This window comes from Herpailurus yagouaroundi, unplaced genomic scaffold (assembly GCF_014898765.1).
Source record: "Herpailurus yagouaroundi ecotype Mexico unplaced genomic scaffold, PumYag 29, whole genome shotgun sequence".
In the NCBI taxonomy this organism is placed as follows: Eukaryota; Metazoa; Chordata; class Mammalia; order Carnivora; family Felidae; genus Herpailurus; species Herpailurus yagouaroundi.
In genome coordinates, this window is record NW_024412377.1 from 71573035 (window position 1) to 71590512 (window position 17478).

The 17478-nt window shown below is 40.1% G+C and overlaps 1 protein-coding gene across 1 annotated transcript in view; it reads left to right on the top strand.

Moving 5' to 3' along the window:
• The window catches only part of FBXL17 (F-box and leucine rich repeat protein 17), a 504442-nt gene extending 488386 nt beyond the window's left edge, over positions 1-16056 (top strand). Inside the window, exon 10 of the mRNA XM_040492981.1 lies at positions 13137-16056. Coding sequence (XP_040348915.1) covers positions 13137-13277 — 141 coding nt within the window. The 3' untranslated portion in view covers positions 13278-16056. The remainder of the gene's footprint in view (positions 1-13136) is intronic.
• Positions 16057-17478: the final 1422 nt, after the last annotated feature.

Sequence of the window (17478 nt, forward strand, 5' to 3'; positions counted from 1 at the left end):
GACAGCCCGTAGTCATGTGCTCAGAGGGAGAGGGAAGATGAAAAATGGTGACAGCATGGCTGGGACTCTAAAATCTGAACTGAAGTCCTTCTCTTGAAGTATCAGCATCTTGTTCCTTTTGCTGATAAAACAGTTTCTCCAGGTGATTTTCGCATAGGAACACTTTAAAACACATTTTTACAACCCTCTCCTGATTATTCCTGGTAATTGAAACAGAAAAACACATCAGCTGAAATTCAGAGGTTACCTCACAACCGCACTGTGGCGAAGCGCTCCCGTCTCCTCTTCTGCCAATCCTGGGCACCTGAAAAGCCTTCCCTGTATTTAAGCATTAAACCAAGAAACACAGCATGGAGCTTTTATGGCAAAGGTTAAACTGGTAAGCACTGGTGTCAAACTGCTGGGTTTTTAAATTCTGCCTACTTCACTTGACTGCCTGTGGACTTTGGACAGCTTAATCTCTAAAAGCCTCAGTTTCACCATCTGAAAAATTGGGATGTATTTACTCCATAGGGTTGTCATGAGACTAAATGAGGTATTGCAATAAAGCACTTAGCCCAAAGTCATGCACGCTGCAAGCCCTCAGTAAATGTCCACTACTAGTGCTATTATATTTATTCATATATACGTATCTGTTCTAGAATCTGGTCTGTGATATTCAGCTATGACATGAACTACCTGACTCATGATATTGTAGCCATGAATAGAAATTCACATGCGAAGATCTTACAGAGAAACACCAGGCCCCGAGACTTAGCAATTCTCAGAAACAAATAGAATCTATTTTTATCATAGCTAAAATTCATTAAGTAACAATTCCACTTATTATAAAGGAAGAAGAAACTCAGAGACCAATAGGTCTCAGTCCTTTGGGGTAAACAGAGTAAAGACTTGCCAAGTTAGAAGGCCACTCAGTGTGCAGGCTGGGACTTGTTTGGTTTGCTTCTTCAGGAAAATCGACATCAACCTAGAACGCTTTAAGGGAGAGTGCTGTAAGGAGCTGCTTATAGTTTGCTCACTTCTATTATGGGAATGATGTATGAATTTTTTTTTTTTTTTTTTTTTTTTTAGAAAGGAGGAAGCAGAGGGCCTAGTGTTCCCCAAATGCTGGAGGAATAGAATGTTATGTTGGAGTTTGCCTGAAGGCACCAGGGAGCGTCATTGCTTTGTAGTAAATAATCTCCTTGGAACTTTGATTTGGCTTAAGTAATTATATGAAAGAATTAGATTGCAGGATCATATTATTTTTCTAATTTAGAAACAGAAAAGGTAACAGCGGTTTCTTAACAGGGTTCAGATTAGATCCCAGAACTCCTAAGCACCTGACTTCACAGAATAGAAACAAAGACAGCCCACAGTGGCTCAGGAGACTGAGGGACTCCTTGGGAAGGAACAGGCTCAGCCCGCACATGAAACCTGGCCATCCAGCAGCAGGTTTGCAGTGCAAGTTTTATTTGGCAAGTGGTTTTTCTTTTTTCTTTTTTTTTTTCAACGTTTATTTATTTTTGGGACAGAGAGAGACAGAGCATGAACGGGGGAGGGGCAGAGAGAGAGGGAGACACAGAATCGGAAACAGGCTCCAGGCTCTGAGCCATCAGCCCAGAGCCTGACGCGGGGCTCGAACTCATGGACCGCGAGATCGTGACCTGGCTGAAGTCGGACGCTTAACCGACTGCGCCACCCAGGCGCTCCGGCAAGTGGTTTTTCAAGAAAAAACCCAAACCCCTTCCCCTCTCCCAATTTTTATCTATTTTATCCATTTATTCAAGAAATATTTGTTGAGTGTGTTTGTTGGGTTCCAGTCACGGTGGTAGGAGACGGGTCAGAAAAAACAGCGAACAAGGCAGTTCCTACCCCATAGGTAGGGGAGTCTCCTAGGGGAGACAGGCCAGCAAATGGGCAATTACAATGCAGTAAGACTGCAAATTAATTTTTGAAAGTGGTACCCCAAAGTATATTTCTTCTGCATGAAGAACCTTGCTTTGACCCCACAACTTCTTTCAGCTGCATTCCTCTACAGTTCTATTTTCTGCCACTCTCCTATTAAACTCCTTTCTGCAAAGGATGGACTATGAACAGTCATCCTTCCTTTTTCACCACTCCTTACAGTCTTACTTCCATCCTCATCGCGCCACTGAGTCTGTTCAACATCACCAGTGACTTCCTTGTCACCACATGCAGCAGCCACTTCTCTGTCCACAATTGGTCTCATCCCTTAGCAGCTGCACACATATGGTAACCATGCCCTCTTTCATGAGAACGCTTTTCTCTTGCCTTCAATGTCACCACAATCCTGGCTTTTCTATCTCCATCTCCCGTACTGCCTCTCTCATCTGTAAAGAGGGAATAAAAATAACACCCATCCCATAGACTATGAAGAGAATTAAATGAGTTAATGCATGTAAACTTCCTTACATGAAGCAAGCAAGGACCATGTGGTGGTGAATTCCTACCTTCTTCATCCCCATCACTCTCCTCCTCACTAGGTTGTAAGATCCATAGATTTCTCCTTCTGTTATATTGCCAGACCCAGCCTTAGGGGCTGATACATAACAGTTACCTAAAAAATATGTATTGGATGATGGATGAATGGATTGTGTTTCTTATCTGCATTCTGTGTAGCTCCAAGGTTCTGAGGAGGTTCCTCAGAGTCTCTGGGAATAACAGAGCAGCTAAGAGGGCAGGGTGCCTGGTCCTTACCATCTAACTGACTTCAGCCAGAGCAACCCCACTTTTATTGCTTTGTTTATTTAGTTTACTTATTTGGTTTGTGTATTTATTTATTATTCTGGTTTGCAGAAGTATTGCACAGCTAAAAGCAAGTTTGAAAAACATTAGATCCCACTTCCTCCTGATAATTTTATAGATTATAAGAAGTATCTGGACAGAGGGAAATTAGAAAGGTAACACCTTGGATTTAACACCAGCTTCCTGTAGCTGGGGAATTCTGAGTGTAGCTGAAAGCCCCTGGGGTTCAGGACAGTCACAGGCTGAGTTCAGGCATCTGCTGTGTGATTGGACTCAGCATCTTTCTGAGCCTAACCCTGGAATTCTCTGATTTATGTAGAGTCTCTCTTCTGAAAACCAGAAATATCACTTGTTTTCAGGCTTTTTAATCTACAGATTTACAGATCACTTTTATGCAGAATAAATTTTTGTTGGTAATAAATTTGTTTTAGGAAACAGGTCAAATCCATAAATTCTACCTGATGGCAAATGCCATTTTAGAAAGATATTTTTTTTTGGTCAGGTGTCCACTGGTGATTACCACCGCCCCAGGCTTTCTGTAAGAAAATAAAAACTGAAATCAAGAAAGCCATTAAGCATACAAGAAGACATTTTTAGTTCTGAGAGTTTTCTTTCTCGATTGTGTTTTTTAGCTTAACTTTGTGAGTTTAATTTAGAAACACCCAGATGTGTTCTATAAATACGTTGTACTTACCGCTCAGTTAGTGACTACATTAATTATCTTATTAGGGCCCAGTTTTTCTCAAATAGTCGATCTTTTACTGAACCATTTAGAGAATTGCAGATGACTCACCAAGTAGCTATCTCCATCCTGATGTCCCACACAGGTCCGCTTTGGTTCTCATCTGTACCACACATGCAAATCTATACTAAAAAATGTATGCATTTGTGCGCTAGGTCAATTCCATGGCCAGCGGTCAGTGGCCTCAGAGTGGCCTATGCAAGGCTCTGCATAGAGCTTACACTTGACTTGAAACATCCTTCTTGGTGGAGGATTGCTTGGAGAAACGGAATGAAAATGTCACTAATTTCTCTCTGACAGTCTGGTTGTTGGACTCCTGTCACACTAATCTCTAATTAGAGGCTTCAGGTTGGCGAGCCCCGATTCTCACTTAACACTGCAGGCGTTTCTGTGATCTTCATCCTCCCAGGTTCTTTGCTGCTTCCTCACTGTGCTAATTCAAGTGAATAGAAAGCAATGCTAGTGTTAACAGGCTACCCACATCTCATGAAAAAGAGACAGCATGAAGCCAGGCCTGTTGTGATATTGACAGAGCATAGCACTTCCAATCATTGCAGATTCTGAAATGGAATGACTGCATTTGACAAAGTTGACTGAATTTATGAGCCTGCCTCTGTCAGGTTCATTGCATTCTCAGTATCTGTCTCTTTCCATGCTTTGGGACTTTTAGATGAGTGTTTTGCCACCCAAGAGTAATATTTCTTACCTCTTTCTATTTAAAAAAAAAATCCATCCTTGAAGGCCTCAGGGAGGTTCATGCATGAAGCATAGTGCATTGTGGGTGGCCTGTAGACACCTGACTCCCATATGTAACAGGTAGCTTTTAGTCTCCAATAAAATGATCAATTTTTCTTCTTAAAATTATATTAAATACTTAGCCGTGCGTGCCCTGTCCTTCACCTTATGGGTGGTCCCTTGAGGAAGCACTACATCCATCCATGTATAGCTGGGTTTAGGGGAATCTTCCCTTCCATTAGCTATTGGAAAACTCAGGAGGTGGCCTCCTTGGGCTGTGCCCAACTAGAGATCCAAGACCAATGGTGACAGACAGGAAGCCAGTCTGTTTTTACCACATTCAAAGAATATACCTTTTGTTTCGGGTAGGGGTGAGTATTTGTAAAAAGATGGTCCAATAAGCTGTAGGAGCAACCATTTCTTTTCTCCAGAACCCCTGACTCAGTTTAATAGGGCAGCGTGGGAGGCAAGTGCTTACTTGTTGTCTTCAGATAATCTTAGTTCAGACTTTGCCTTCAGATTCCCAGGAGCAGAAATCACCTGTGCCCTCTGGGAACTTCACAGCTGAAAGCTTTAACCTAGTGGGTCTCAGCCCAAGCTGCACATTGGAATCTCCTGGAGAGTTGGGGGGTGGGTACTTTAAAAAATACTGGTGCCTGGGTCCCACTTCCCCAAGATGCAGGTACAGTTAGTCTGGGATATGACCTGGGCACTGGGGTTTTTAAAAGATCCCCAGGTGATTCTAGTGAGCAATTATGCTGAGATCCACTGTATTCTTATTTGTGTTCTTGTTTGCAGACACAGTTTAACTCATCCCACGTCAATAAATGTGTATCAAACATTTGTTATGTCTGAGTTGCTGTGGGGTTTGTGGTGAAGGGCCTTGGCTTGACTAAGAGAGACAGAGGGAAGGAAAGGAATGCGAAGTTGACTGTTGAGTAGAGACAAAGAGCAGGTGCTTTGGCTCACACCTAGAATCATTTTCACAGCTCTCACCAGTCTGGGAAAGACCCTTAATCTTCATTGTGGGCTTTGCGTGCAGGCTGTTCATGCATACTGAGCTACTGCTGTATCCTCCTCCAGACTTCTGGAAAGTTTAGCCTTGCTGCTGAAGAGAAAGAGTGTGAAGAGAATGAAGTAAGAGAGTGTAAAAGTCCCTCAAAATTTTTGGTGTCCTGGACCTCCCTGTTCTAACGTAGGGAAACATAGGTAAGACATGGTATGTCACCCAAGCAGGGACATGAGAAATCCCTCTGCGAAGGGAGGAAAATAGAATCCCCAAAGAGAGCCTGCTGCATGTTGTTGGCTGTGCAGGGTCCTGGGAAAACCGATGTATCATCTGCTGTTTTATTCTTTTCTTAGTGTCCTATTTAAAATATTTTAAACTGCACTTAGATGACTCATCTCATTTACATGCAAAGTTGACATATTACTAGAATTCACATTACCCTTATTTTATCCATTTTAATATGCGCCCATCTCGGGGCCAGTGGGCACTTGCTTAAAGAGCAATTGGGCCTCTTTTGAATATGCATTGTCTGAGATGACTTTTGCTACCCCTTGTGAATGCTGGGTTCCACTGATAGCCAGTACAGCTTCCCAGAGAGCCAGGAAACTCAGAGAGAAGCAGATTCCGGAGGCGTATTGCCCGACAGACAACACTCTGCCTCTGGGCCGCCAGGAGTCAGCCTCTGGGGCTGTTAGCAGTGAGTGACATTGCCCAGGGAGTCTGTGAAGAATGACAGACCAGTGTGAGGGCAAGAGCCCTGAATTACGAGAGAGTAGTTGAATGTGCTATTTGCAGCCCCTTCACAGATGTACTGTGGGTTCCTTACTTTTCCCACCTGAAGATAGGGGGATCCATTTTCTTCACTCCCCTTTCCTCGGAATGGAGCTATGTGAAGCAAGAACTACTGAAGCTCTACACTTGAGTTTGCTAGATGAGCTGGAGAAACATTACCTTACAAAGCTTACAAAGTAAGGGACAGATTAGTGGTTTATTCTGGCTCATGAATGGGTTTCCTTTCTTCCCTGAATAATATGTGTGTATTTAACAAACGTGTACACAGGCTGATGCTTCCCTGTCCAGAAGTTCAATTAAATATTCCTTCTTTTGGAAAGCCTTTTCCAGCTCTCCTGGAAAAGGTCAGGTGCCTCTGTCCACAGCAATCTGCACTTCCCCTAGAAATCAGTCCTCAAGCCTTGCTGTTGCTGGTATAATTGTCCATTTTCCTTGCTCCAAGGGGTCAAGAACCTTGTCTGTCAAGTTGGCCATTCTACTTCTGCCTGGGACACAGAAAAACTTGTTGATGGGCGAGAGACTGGAGGAAAAGCAATGCCTGTTTATGTCATGGGCAGTTGCCCTGCCAGAAGGTCCCTCGTTAGTCCTGCAGCTTCATCATGTTTCTATCATGTTTCCAAGTCTCGTGCAACCACAGCTGCACCATGGACTATTCCACAAGCAAAGTGAGATCTATTATAATTTACATTCCCACAGAGCAGCCATTTTGAAGACATTGTAAAGGACTTTGAAATGTGCTTACATGTAAATTGAAATCATTTTTTGTGCCATAGACGGAAAAGGAATGTCAGTGAACAGTTTACTGGCCAGGTGATCAGCTAGGCCACAGTATGGCACTTCCTGTGTCTCGGTGTTACCTGTGTGCCAAGGCAACATGGCACAGTGCAGAGAACATCTTTGCTTAGGGGTCCTGGATTCAAATCCTAGCTTCCATTTACAAGGTACATGACCCTGTGTGAAATACTAATCCTCTCTGAGCCACAGTTCATGTGAAATAAGGAGTATTAATGCGTATATGCCTGGAAAATAGTAGATGTTCATTGAATACTTTTCCCATTCCCTTCTTGCTAGAGTGGAGGCATACTTCCGTTCTGCCTTTATTGGTCATTATGGTGAAGAATTAACAAATTATGTTCAACTTTTTGCCAAAGTAAACCATGCTGAAGAGAAGAAATGTGTTTGATTTATCCCCTACCACACAAGTGCCTCATTCTGATGAGCACAGTGTTTCTCAGTGGGGGGCGTAGGACAGTTTGGTTTCAAGAATTCTTCCTTGCCCGGGACTGTACTTTGAGTTGCAGTAGTATTTTCATGCTATCTGGGACAACAAATGCCACACGTCACTGTGATGACAACACCAACGATAGCAACAAAAAGCTCCTTGGATTTCCATTTGCCCCCCAGGGAGCAGTAAAGGCAGGTAGAATTTCTGAAGCCCAAGAAATTGGGTAGCATTATTTTGAGGTAGCATCATTTTGAGTCAGGGGATCCTCCCACATTTCCCCTTCTGCCTCCAGATAACTGTGACATGAGAAGGCACGTTAAATGTCACAAAATTTCAGAATCTTCTGTGGGGCCCACCTGGGCCTGCCGCCCTGAGCAGGGCACTGACGCTGGAAGCAGAAGTGGGTTTTTGCAACGTTTTGGAAACAAGCTCATATCTAGTGACCAGTAATGTGTTTCTCAGTGTTATCCATCCAGTCTAGTGTGTCACTGATCTCCAGTAAGGAAGGCTGCCCTCATTTAACTCCAGTATGGCCTAGGCTTTTCCTTAGTACTGTCTGACAGCAGAATGACCCAGCAGAAATTACTGAACCACCAGCATGAGCTACTTTGGTGTCCCGTGCCATATTACTGGAAACCCGAGGGAAGGTGCATCTGGAAAGAGGCGCCCGGTGATGTCGGTTGGAAAGGAGAGTGATACAGAGAATCGCCTTAGGTATGAACTTCAAAGGATGAAAGGAGTTTGGAGCTGCCATAATGCCCAGACTTTAGAGACTGCTACCCCTGTAGTGGGAACAGTCCGGGAACAAGGTGAGGTTATGTCCACTGTTTCTGATGCAGAACTAATTCGTGCTTTTGTGTTTACTCTGTACCTGTTCACTGAACAACTACTACATTAATTTAGTCAGCAAATATTTATTGAGTAGTTACTAGGTGCTAGGCATTCTATAGGTGCCAGAGATGTGGCAGTGAACAAAACCAACAAAAACTCCTATCTCATGAGCTCATAATCTAATGGGGGCGAGAATATGCCAGGCAGTGTGCAAAGGACTGAAAACAAAGAGATGACTCAAATACTCTTTGCTGTCAAGAAATACAGTGTAGCAATAGCGTAATACATTTTAATGTTATTGATATTTTCAGTAGTGGTCACCTTTGCATGGAAACTTTCTCCATTTAAAAAAAATGATTTTTTTAAAAAGTGATTTTAAGTGGTTTATTATATTCATGAATGTGAGTTTCATACACTCAGGTGTCAAATATTTCCCCCCTCACAAGAAACGTGTCCTATTTTAAAACATGAGACAAAGAGGAAATAATAATCACTTCACATAAATGTTTTTTTCTGAAAATTTTATCAGAAATAGCATTTTTTGAATGGTAGGTATCATTGGGGAGATACTTCAGATTTGGGCTTGCACTTAGCTGGAACTTTCTGGGGAAAGTATAGATAAGGTGAAGGAATGAGTGTGATGGTCTAGAGAAATTGTTTGAACTGAATCTCCGAAGCTCGAAGAGTCTCTTCTCACCCTTCCATAGTAGTAACAGGAAGAGAATGAAACTATGGTATGATTTACCTTAATTAGCATAGCAATTTACCTCACATTTTCAAAAAGTGCTAATAGATGTTAACTCAAAATAGATTAAAATACCAGACAAATTGCTACTACCTTGAAAAGAGTTATAATAATTTTGAAAATGTTATGGTTATGCAGTCTTTGGAGAGAACTATAAAATCCAATCTTTCTTATATTTAAAAAATAACCTGTGGTACACACTTTTTTTTTTTCCTTTAATCACAGTAATTTCTTCAAATGACACCACTGCATATTTCTTTAGGAAGATAGGCTGCATTTTTCAAATCTCAAGTGTAATATAGGAGTTGCCATTGATGGTTTTCAGCAAGAGGAAAAGAAATTGAATACAGAAAACCAGGGATCATGGAGAAATGTAAAAAAATTAATCTATGTTCCCTTTTTATATTACACACATTTTATGAGTTGGAACAGAGAATTGTTCCTTTCATTCTAGCAAGTGGAGTTGTGCATGACAAAATGTCTGCAGAAATGTGTATGTAGGCGTAACAATTTAAAATGCTTTGGACCCTCCTGGTGTCTAACGCTGAACTTGTTCTCTAAGGCACCAAAGTGCTTATGGATTCTATACAAAGAGGTGAGCATAATTTGTACTTCTGAGGAGTAAATGAAAATAACTTTAGTATAAAATTTGTCACACTGTATTGCCAGGAGACACTATAAGTAAAAGATAGAAACTTCCCTAGTGGGAACACATGTATTTCCCCTGAATAGCTTCTACCCAACAAAGCTCTAAAATGGAATATTTGCATTTTCTCCTTTGCTTTGTTTTCTAGAATTTACAGAGCACAGTTAGCAAAAAGATTACTTAGAAGACATATTATATCCACAGAGGATTGCTGGTTTAATTCAACTATACAAAACCAAGTTACTGTCTATTCTTGCCCATAACCTTTGAAAGCCAGAGACCTAGCATACTCTGTATTCTCAGCTATGGGTATACCTTACTTTAGGCAACTGAAATAGGTAAATTGAATTTTGGTAAATCAAAGTATATATACAATATTGGCAGAGAAAATCAGTTAACCTGACCGTGGATGCCTTTACCAAAGTGAATAATTATCCCCTAATTTATATACTTCATAAATTTATGTTTATATATCAGGTTTGCTTAAGGTAAATTGTATCTCTCTTCCCACAAAACAGTTACCACATAGAGATTTTTTTTTTCTGTGTTTAAAAATTGGACCTCCAAAACAGATTGCCTGTCAATCCCTAGGTATCGGACTTTGTGCAAGCCCACATGTAGATCAGAAAAGAAGCAGCACAGAAGACAGTGCCCATCTTTACAGTGGGTTTAAATGTTTTCTCTTCTCGGTTTTCTGTTATCTGTTTTCCTGGTCATTGTTCCTTAAATACTGAGTGGTCTGGACTTTCTCCCCTTGCCATGCATCCTGTCTGACCAAATGACTTCAGTTCTTTCTTAATGAGACCTGCATCCTAATGGGTTTGTTTATGACAGAAGGGAGGAAGGTAACCTAACAGCAAAGTGGGGAACATCAGGTAAAGAAAAGGGAGGATTTTCTGAAAGTAGATATTTAAAACCTGCACTGTTCCATTAAGGAAAGTTCTGGAATCACCTCCAGAGACCAATAAGGTAGAATAGACTCTTCCTGTGTATGATGTATGTTTTAAAGCTTACTTCTCACCCTGTGATTATTTTATTTTGAACACTACAACTAATGATACCAAGGTTCACTTCTGAAATATCTCAGAAATTGAACAATATGGAGCATCACGACAGAGAATCGGTCACCCTAGCGTATCGTTAATTAACTCATGCACCTAATAACCATTTACCAAGTGCCTGCTCTAATAATAAGAGCTACCATTTGGGGACCTTTTTAAGTCAGTCACAGTGTTAAGCATATCATTACACTTAAGCCTTACAACAATCCTGTTACTTTTAAGTAGTTTTATCCTGTGTGTATAGTTGAGGAAACTAAATCTCAAAGAAGTAAAGTGAAACGAGGGTTCAAACCTGTTTCTGGTTGACTCTCAAGTCCATGGTATGAACCACAGTTCCCATTTTTCTTCTCTACGTTGCACACAGCTTGACAGCCTTAAAGGTAAGAGACAGTCTCTGGTCCCCAGAGGCTCTTCTTATGCAGGTGGAAGCCATAGGCAAGTAAAGAGTGATTACACAGTGAGAGTGCTTAAATAAAAGAAAGAACCATGCAGGGTGCCCACCACAGGTGCACAGAGAAGGGGGTACCTAACCCTACCTTTCTGGGAGATAGGCTTGCTTCGGGAAGGCTTCTTGAAGGAGGGAATTCCTGAGCCAAATAAGAGTTCCTCAGGGAATTGGTCTTTGTGTGATTAGTATTTAATGTCTGGTTTTGCCTTGCTCTTGAGTTTCCATTTCTTACTTGCCTTTTGGTATTTTTTTTTTTTTTTATCATTCTTTCACTAATAACTAGGCCTGACTTGTGGGTACAAAAATGATCATGGCTCTTGTGGATTGTACATTGGGACAGGAGAAACAGATATTAAATTAAGTAATTATAAACTAACTTTATAAGTGTTATGAAGACAAAGTGGGCAATGTTAGAAGAGTAAATAACCTAAAAGCCTTACCTAATTTGGGGTGGGGGGGAGCAGGGATAGGACAGTGAAATGACATTGGGGAAATGACACTGAAGCTAAGAACTGAAGAGTAAGTAGGAAGTAGGCATGAAGAGAGGGCTTTTAGGGGGAAGTGGGTTAAAAAGTATTCCAGGTAAAGAGAATAACATGTGCAAAGACCCTGAGGCCAGAAAGAACTTGGACAGTTTGATCATCTGGGATTAAGTCAGGTGACTGGAGTATCAAAAATACGCTACCTAGATACATAGAGCCAGATGGTGCATGGCCTTCTTAAGTGTACTGTCTTAGGCTGCCTCAACCCAAGCAAAACTTAGATCATAAATTTAAATTAAAAAATTAAAAATGTTGCATAAGATCCTCTTAAGGCCATCAATTCATATTCTCAACTCTAATTTGTATATCAGTTTTTCTTTTTTACTTTAAATGATTTTCTTGTTTTTGAAAACAGTGTTATACATCATAACTATCACAAAAAGAATTAACTACATGGTTTGGTTGAATTTGGAGTGAAAGTTGATTTAATACAAGCAAGTCTTGAATAGAGAGGTGTTCTGACAGATTAAGTATCATCAGTGCAATGTTGAAATATCAATTCTCAATTAAAAAAATGATTATATATAACAGTTTTCCAAATCACCCAGAAAACATCATGTTATCTCAGAAAAGTGTAGACGACTGAATGTCATGGTCGTCATACTTCTAAGCAGGCTTTCAAAGCAAAAAGCAAGGGTTTGATGTTGTTTTAGGCATTTCTCGGTGGTCCTGATCTTTTTCAAGAATGGACAGACATGGAGAGGGAGCACAAAATTATGTATCATAAGCACCTTCTTTCAGACCAGCTTACTCAGTATAAATGAAATATTGATGCATTTGAAAATGCCCAAGTGTTCAATAAAGATTTTAAATAAAGCTACCTAAAAGTTGTGGTTCTTAGGTTAATCATTTATTTATCTAAAGGATGAAGGAAGCTGTCTACTTCTGTGATATGAACTGCAATCAGCTTAAAAATAATTGACGAATTAATCCCTTCACAGCACAGCAATTGTAAAGGTGTTAGTTTTAATTAGGCCTGTCTGATTGCCTTGTCTAATCAAGAATCAAGGTGGTATCTTTGATGGTTAAGGTCTATTGGGGCCATCCCTGACCTGCCAGCCATGTATGTTTTAATTATTGATTCCTCACATTTCAGCCCTTTTCACAAAGGGACTTGAAGTTTGCAATGCCTTAACATTTAAAGGGAAGAAAAATAAACATTTCCCCCAACACTTCCATCTAGATTCCTGTGGATCCTCTCTACCACTCTACAGTTTTGTCCTAAAAAAGCTGTCAGGTTGATGATGTAGCTAAATGCATCTTAGAATGCTATCTCCCTGCTGCCTCTCCTCCCAGGCACTAGCTTTTCAGTGGGCATTGTTAAGATCTCAACAAGTCGCTATCATTTATGCTTCTAGAAAACACATTTGATTGCTTGATATCCTATGTCTTCTTTAAAAAATCCCTGAGGGTGAATGTAGTACTCAGGAAATCGGGAAGGTCAGGCAAAAAGGGACACATACCTTCTCACAGAACACTGGCTCACATTGCTGATGGGGAATGAGGTGAGAGTTCCTGTTACCACCATTAGCACGTCAGTCAGAGGACACGGGCAGTGGGCGGTCTCAGCCGTCCCATCCTGTGCTTGACGATGGCTCTTCTTTGGTTGCAGGTCAATGAAGTGACAGTGGAACAGCTGGTGCAGCAGTACCCCCACATCACCTTCAGCACCGTGCTGCAGGACTGCAAGAGGACCTTGGAGAGAGCCTATCAGATGGGCTGGACCCCCAACATGTCTGCTGCCTCCTCCTAACACTCCTGCTCCCACGTAGGTCCACTCGGATCAGTCAGCAGGGCGGAGAGGAGCAGGAGATTTGGGGCAGGCGATCCCTTGGAAGGGTTTTAACTGTTCCACGTGTACGGGTGTACCCGAGTGTGTATATTTGTGTCTTGTTTGCATACTGCATAGCATAAGCGCAATTGCTATTTGTTCCCAGGTGAGCTGGGGTTCTTTTTTTTCTCCTTAAAAATTAAAAATTTCAAAATTCACACACACCTTTTAGTTTTTAAGTTCAAAGACTTGTTTCTCTAAAAATTTTTTCTTCCTGTAGAACCAAAAAAACATCGGTCTATTATTTTGAGCTTCTAACTACTGCCTCTTGAAGATGCCCCAAAATTAATGCAACTGTCTTGTCTTTTGATGGGATAGAATCGTGCACTTCTGATGATCACCAGACCAGAAGTGATGTTGCACTAATTGGAAACCGGGAAACCAGTACCCTGCAAAATTTCAAGCACGTACACATATATACGTTCTTACACTCCTTCATAAACATGCACACGTGCGTGCGTACACAATTCCAGGGCAGTTTCTTTCTAGACCATTTTTGACACAGGGGCGTTCCTCCAGGTCACTGAGGAAACATGTCATCCACTGTGGCTCTGCCTAACTCACTGTATCCACAGATGGTCAACTTGCTATCTGGAGATGATGTAGGGACTAGAGAGAATTAAGCCTTCGGTGAAGTTTTTATATGGAGGCAACGATCTGAACTCCCCTGGCCAGCTCACAAAAGTTAATTATTCATTATTTTGCAAATGTGTTCTGTTGAGTCCTGAATATTTCAGTGAAGTTTTGTGTTAACGTTGTGTTAGCTTTTATTTCATGGATAGTAACTGGTCCAGATATATTTTAATGATATTTGGAGCTAACCTTAGCATTCTCCACATTAAAGGCACCAATGTAATTAATAGTGCGCAGTTATTTAAAAACAACCCTACCGATCATTTAATTATTTTTTTGTTAATTTTGGTAATTATGAACATGTATTTCTGAAATTTGGAGGTAGTCACATGAATAGAAAATTAATGAGTGAGATATAAGTAGACAATCTTCCTATTACTTTCTTTTTTTCTTTTCTCTCTTTTTTTTTCTTTGCTTTGCTTTGAGCTTTAGAACAGGTTTTATGGATATATGCATGTTATTTTTGAATAGTTCTTGTGCTACTGCAAAGATCTATTGCTGGTTAATGTATGAGTTAAGAGGAAAAAATTAGAAAGTCTTTTCATTAAGATTTTGTTTACACTTGTCAGAAATAAGCATTTCTTTGTTTAAAGATTGCCAGCTTTCAGTTAAGACAATATCGATAAGTAAATGAATATGTGTTTTGATTTCACACATCTTTACAATTAATTCATAGTAGGGACTCAGGCTCAAGTAAACTTGCCTGTGTCTAGATTTATAATCAAGACCACAGGGAGCCTTTTTAAGCTAAAGAGTGATTATCTTTCACAGTAGAGCTAGATACAAAACCCTGACTTGTGAGTTTGCTATTTATTCTCCCCCCAATGTGGACATAACTGGGTTTTTTTGGTCTTTAACAGATATACTAAGGTTTGAGTTTCACTTTCTGTAAGCCCCAATATGGCTAAAATGATACTAGCTGCAAGAAACAAAATATAGCTTTACATTCAAATACTATTCACTTATTTATAAAGACTCCTTTTTTGTAAACACTGTTTCCTTTGATTACGTCAACATGTTTCTGATGTGGCATTGTTTTTGCTTTTAATCCCAATCAGTTAAGAAAATCTACTTAGTAAGCACCAAGGGTATTTTTTCCATCACCAGATAACTAATTTAATTTGAAAGGAATACAATTTGTGTAAGATTAAAAACTGTTTATTATTAATAAAAGAGTTCGTCTTGCACATCAAATAGTATCGTTTTCATATTCATTTCCCCACCACTGAAAAATATTTTAATTCACAATATTTTAACTGGTTTTTAATCCAAAACTAATTTATAAGACAGTATGTATAGAAATAGTAGCTTGAGTGAATAAGCAAAAGTTTAATTTTTATATACGTCACACTATATTTTAAATAGTTAAAAAAAAAAAAAGGGGAGAGCCATTGATGATATGGATGGTGCCATTTCAGTTCAAAGTTGTCATCTTTAGAGTGTTACAGTTTGCTTGTCAAATGGTTTCAGAAGTGTAAAATTGATTTTTTTTTATAATGTTGCGTTGTTTGAATCTCAAATACAGCACTATAACATGCTTTAGCTTGGGGGTGGGGTGGGGTGGGGAACTTGCACTTATTCTTTAAGATGTTGACTAATCCAGAAAGCCTGATGCAACATAACCTGGAAAACTGCTTTGGTATATTTGTAGAAATCTGTAGAAACATCATATCCAGCCTCAAAGCATTAATCTCAAAAAAACAACCAGAAAAAAAAAAAAAAAAAAAGCATCACCTTGAGTGATCCTGTGATGGTTGTTGAATGTGTTCTCATTAGATGCTTTGAAATGAGGCTTAAAATTATTTCTGGGCAATATAGTTTCTTGTTTTGCTTAGAATGTCATAAATATATGTGAACACGTTTAATGCAGGGCTTTGTATCCTCTCCAAAATGTCAACAGTATTTTCAGAATAAAGACTATGAAATATATTGCTGTAGTGAAAAATTCTGGTCCTTTGTCTTTAATGTCTTTTTGAGTGGATAAAGGAAATTCACCCAGTTTGTAGTTTCTATATTTCCGTGAATCTTTTGACCTTGCAATGGGTTGCAATAAAAGAGAAACAAAATACTTTGTCTTTTGTTTTATTTTAGAGATAATAAATGGCCTCCCTGTTGCTGGTTGGGTGTGATGCATGCAGCGGTCCACGTCCTTGTGTGTTTCACTCCTGACTTTATGTTGGTTTGACTAACCAGGATAATGAACAAGACTGGGTTTAGGAGGTTCTAACTTGGCCAGTGATTACTGAGATAGATTAAAACCTTAAGGGTTTAAACAAGTGGTTTGTTTAAAATCCCATTCCCTAAACAGTCATTCATTTGCTTTGCCATTTATTCCATCTTTCAAAAGTAAACAGTTAAATTTATTGAGTAAAAAACATGTACCCTGCACTGGTCATTTAAAGATAAATAAGACTTATTCCCATCCTTGTTTCTCATAGCCTAGCAAGGAGACATTCTTGAAAACTAGCAATGGCAGTGGAGTACAATAGGTGTAATAATAGGCATAATTAGAGGGCACACATGAGACAGAGTAGCGGCTTTGGAGAGGAAGAGCTTCACAGAAGCGGTACTTCTAATGAGGGCTGAAGGAATAACAGGAATTTACAAACTTAGTGTGGGGAAGGAAGGGAGAGCAAACCTGGAAGATGGAAAAGTATGTGCAAAGTCATGCAGGAATGAGACAGCAAGGCAAGTTCAGGGTGTAACCAAGTTAAGGTAGGTAGCTGGGTAGGTAGGTAGACGGCCAAGTGAAATAGAAAAGTATGTTCTGTAGGAGCAGAGAGTAGAAAAAGCCTCTACAGAAAAACCAAGCCTAATCATAAACTTTTCATGGACTACTAAAGAGATTGGATTTGTAGGGAAAGAAGATCGTTTCCACTAGAAAAGTCTTGCCCTAAATTCTTTCAACAAGTAGAAATTTAAATGCAGGACTTCTATTTCTGGCAATATGTGAGAATGAAGATCCTGAAAGATTTTCTGCTATGTAACCTCTGAAATTTTTCAGTAAAATAATTTTAAACCCTTTTACCTTTAGAAAAAAATTTAAGTTTATTCATTTATTTTGAGAGAGAGAGAAAACACATGTGCACACAAGTGTGGAAGGGAGGAGGTGGGGAGAGGGACAGACAGAGAGAGATGGGCAGAGAAAGAGGGAGAGAGAATCCCAAGCAGGCTCCACACTGTTAGTGCATAGCCCCACCCATAGCCCAACACCGGGCTAGAACTCACAAACCCTGAGATCATGAGTGGGACGCTTAAACGAACTAAGCCACCCAGACACCCCTTTTTAAACCTTTTTAAATGACTAGCTGTGCCTGCAAGAAAGCAAACCCCTTGTGACCAGGAACAGAGTAGGGACATCCATCAAGAACAGGGGTCAGCAAACTATGGCCCCAGGCCAAACCTGGCCTGATGTATATTTTTGTAAATAAAGTCTTATTGGAACACAACTACACACATTTGTTTATGTCTTATCTGTAGCTGCTCTTGT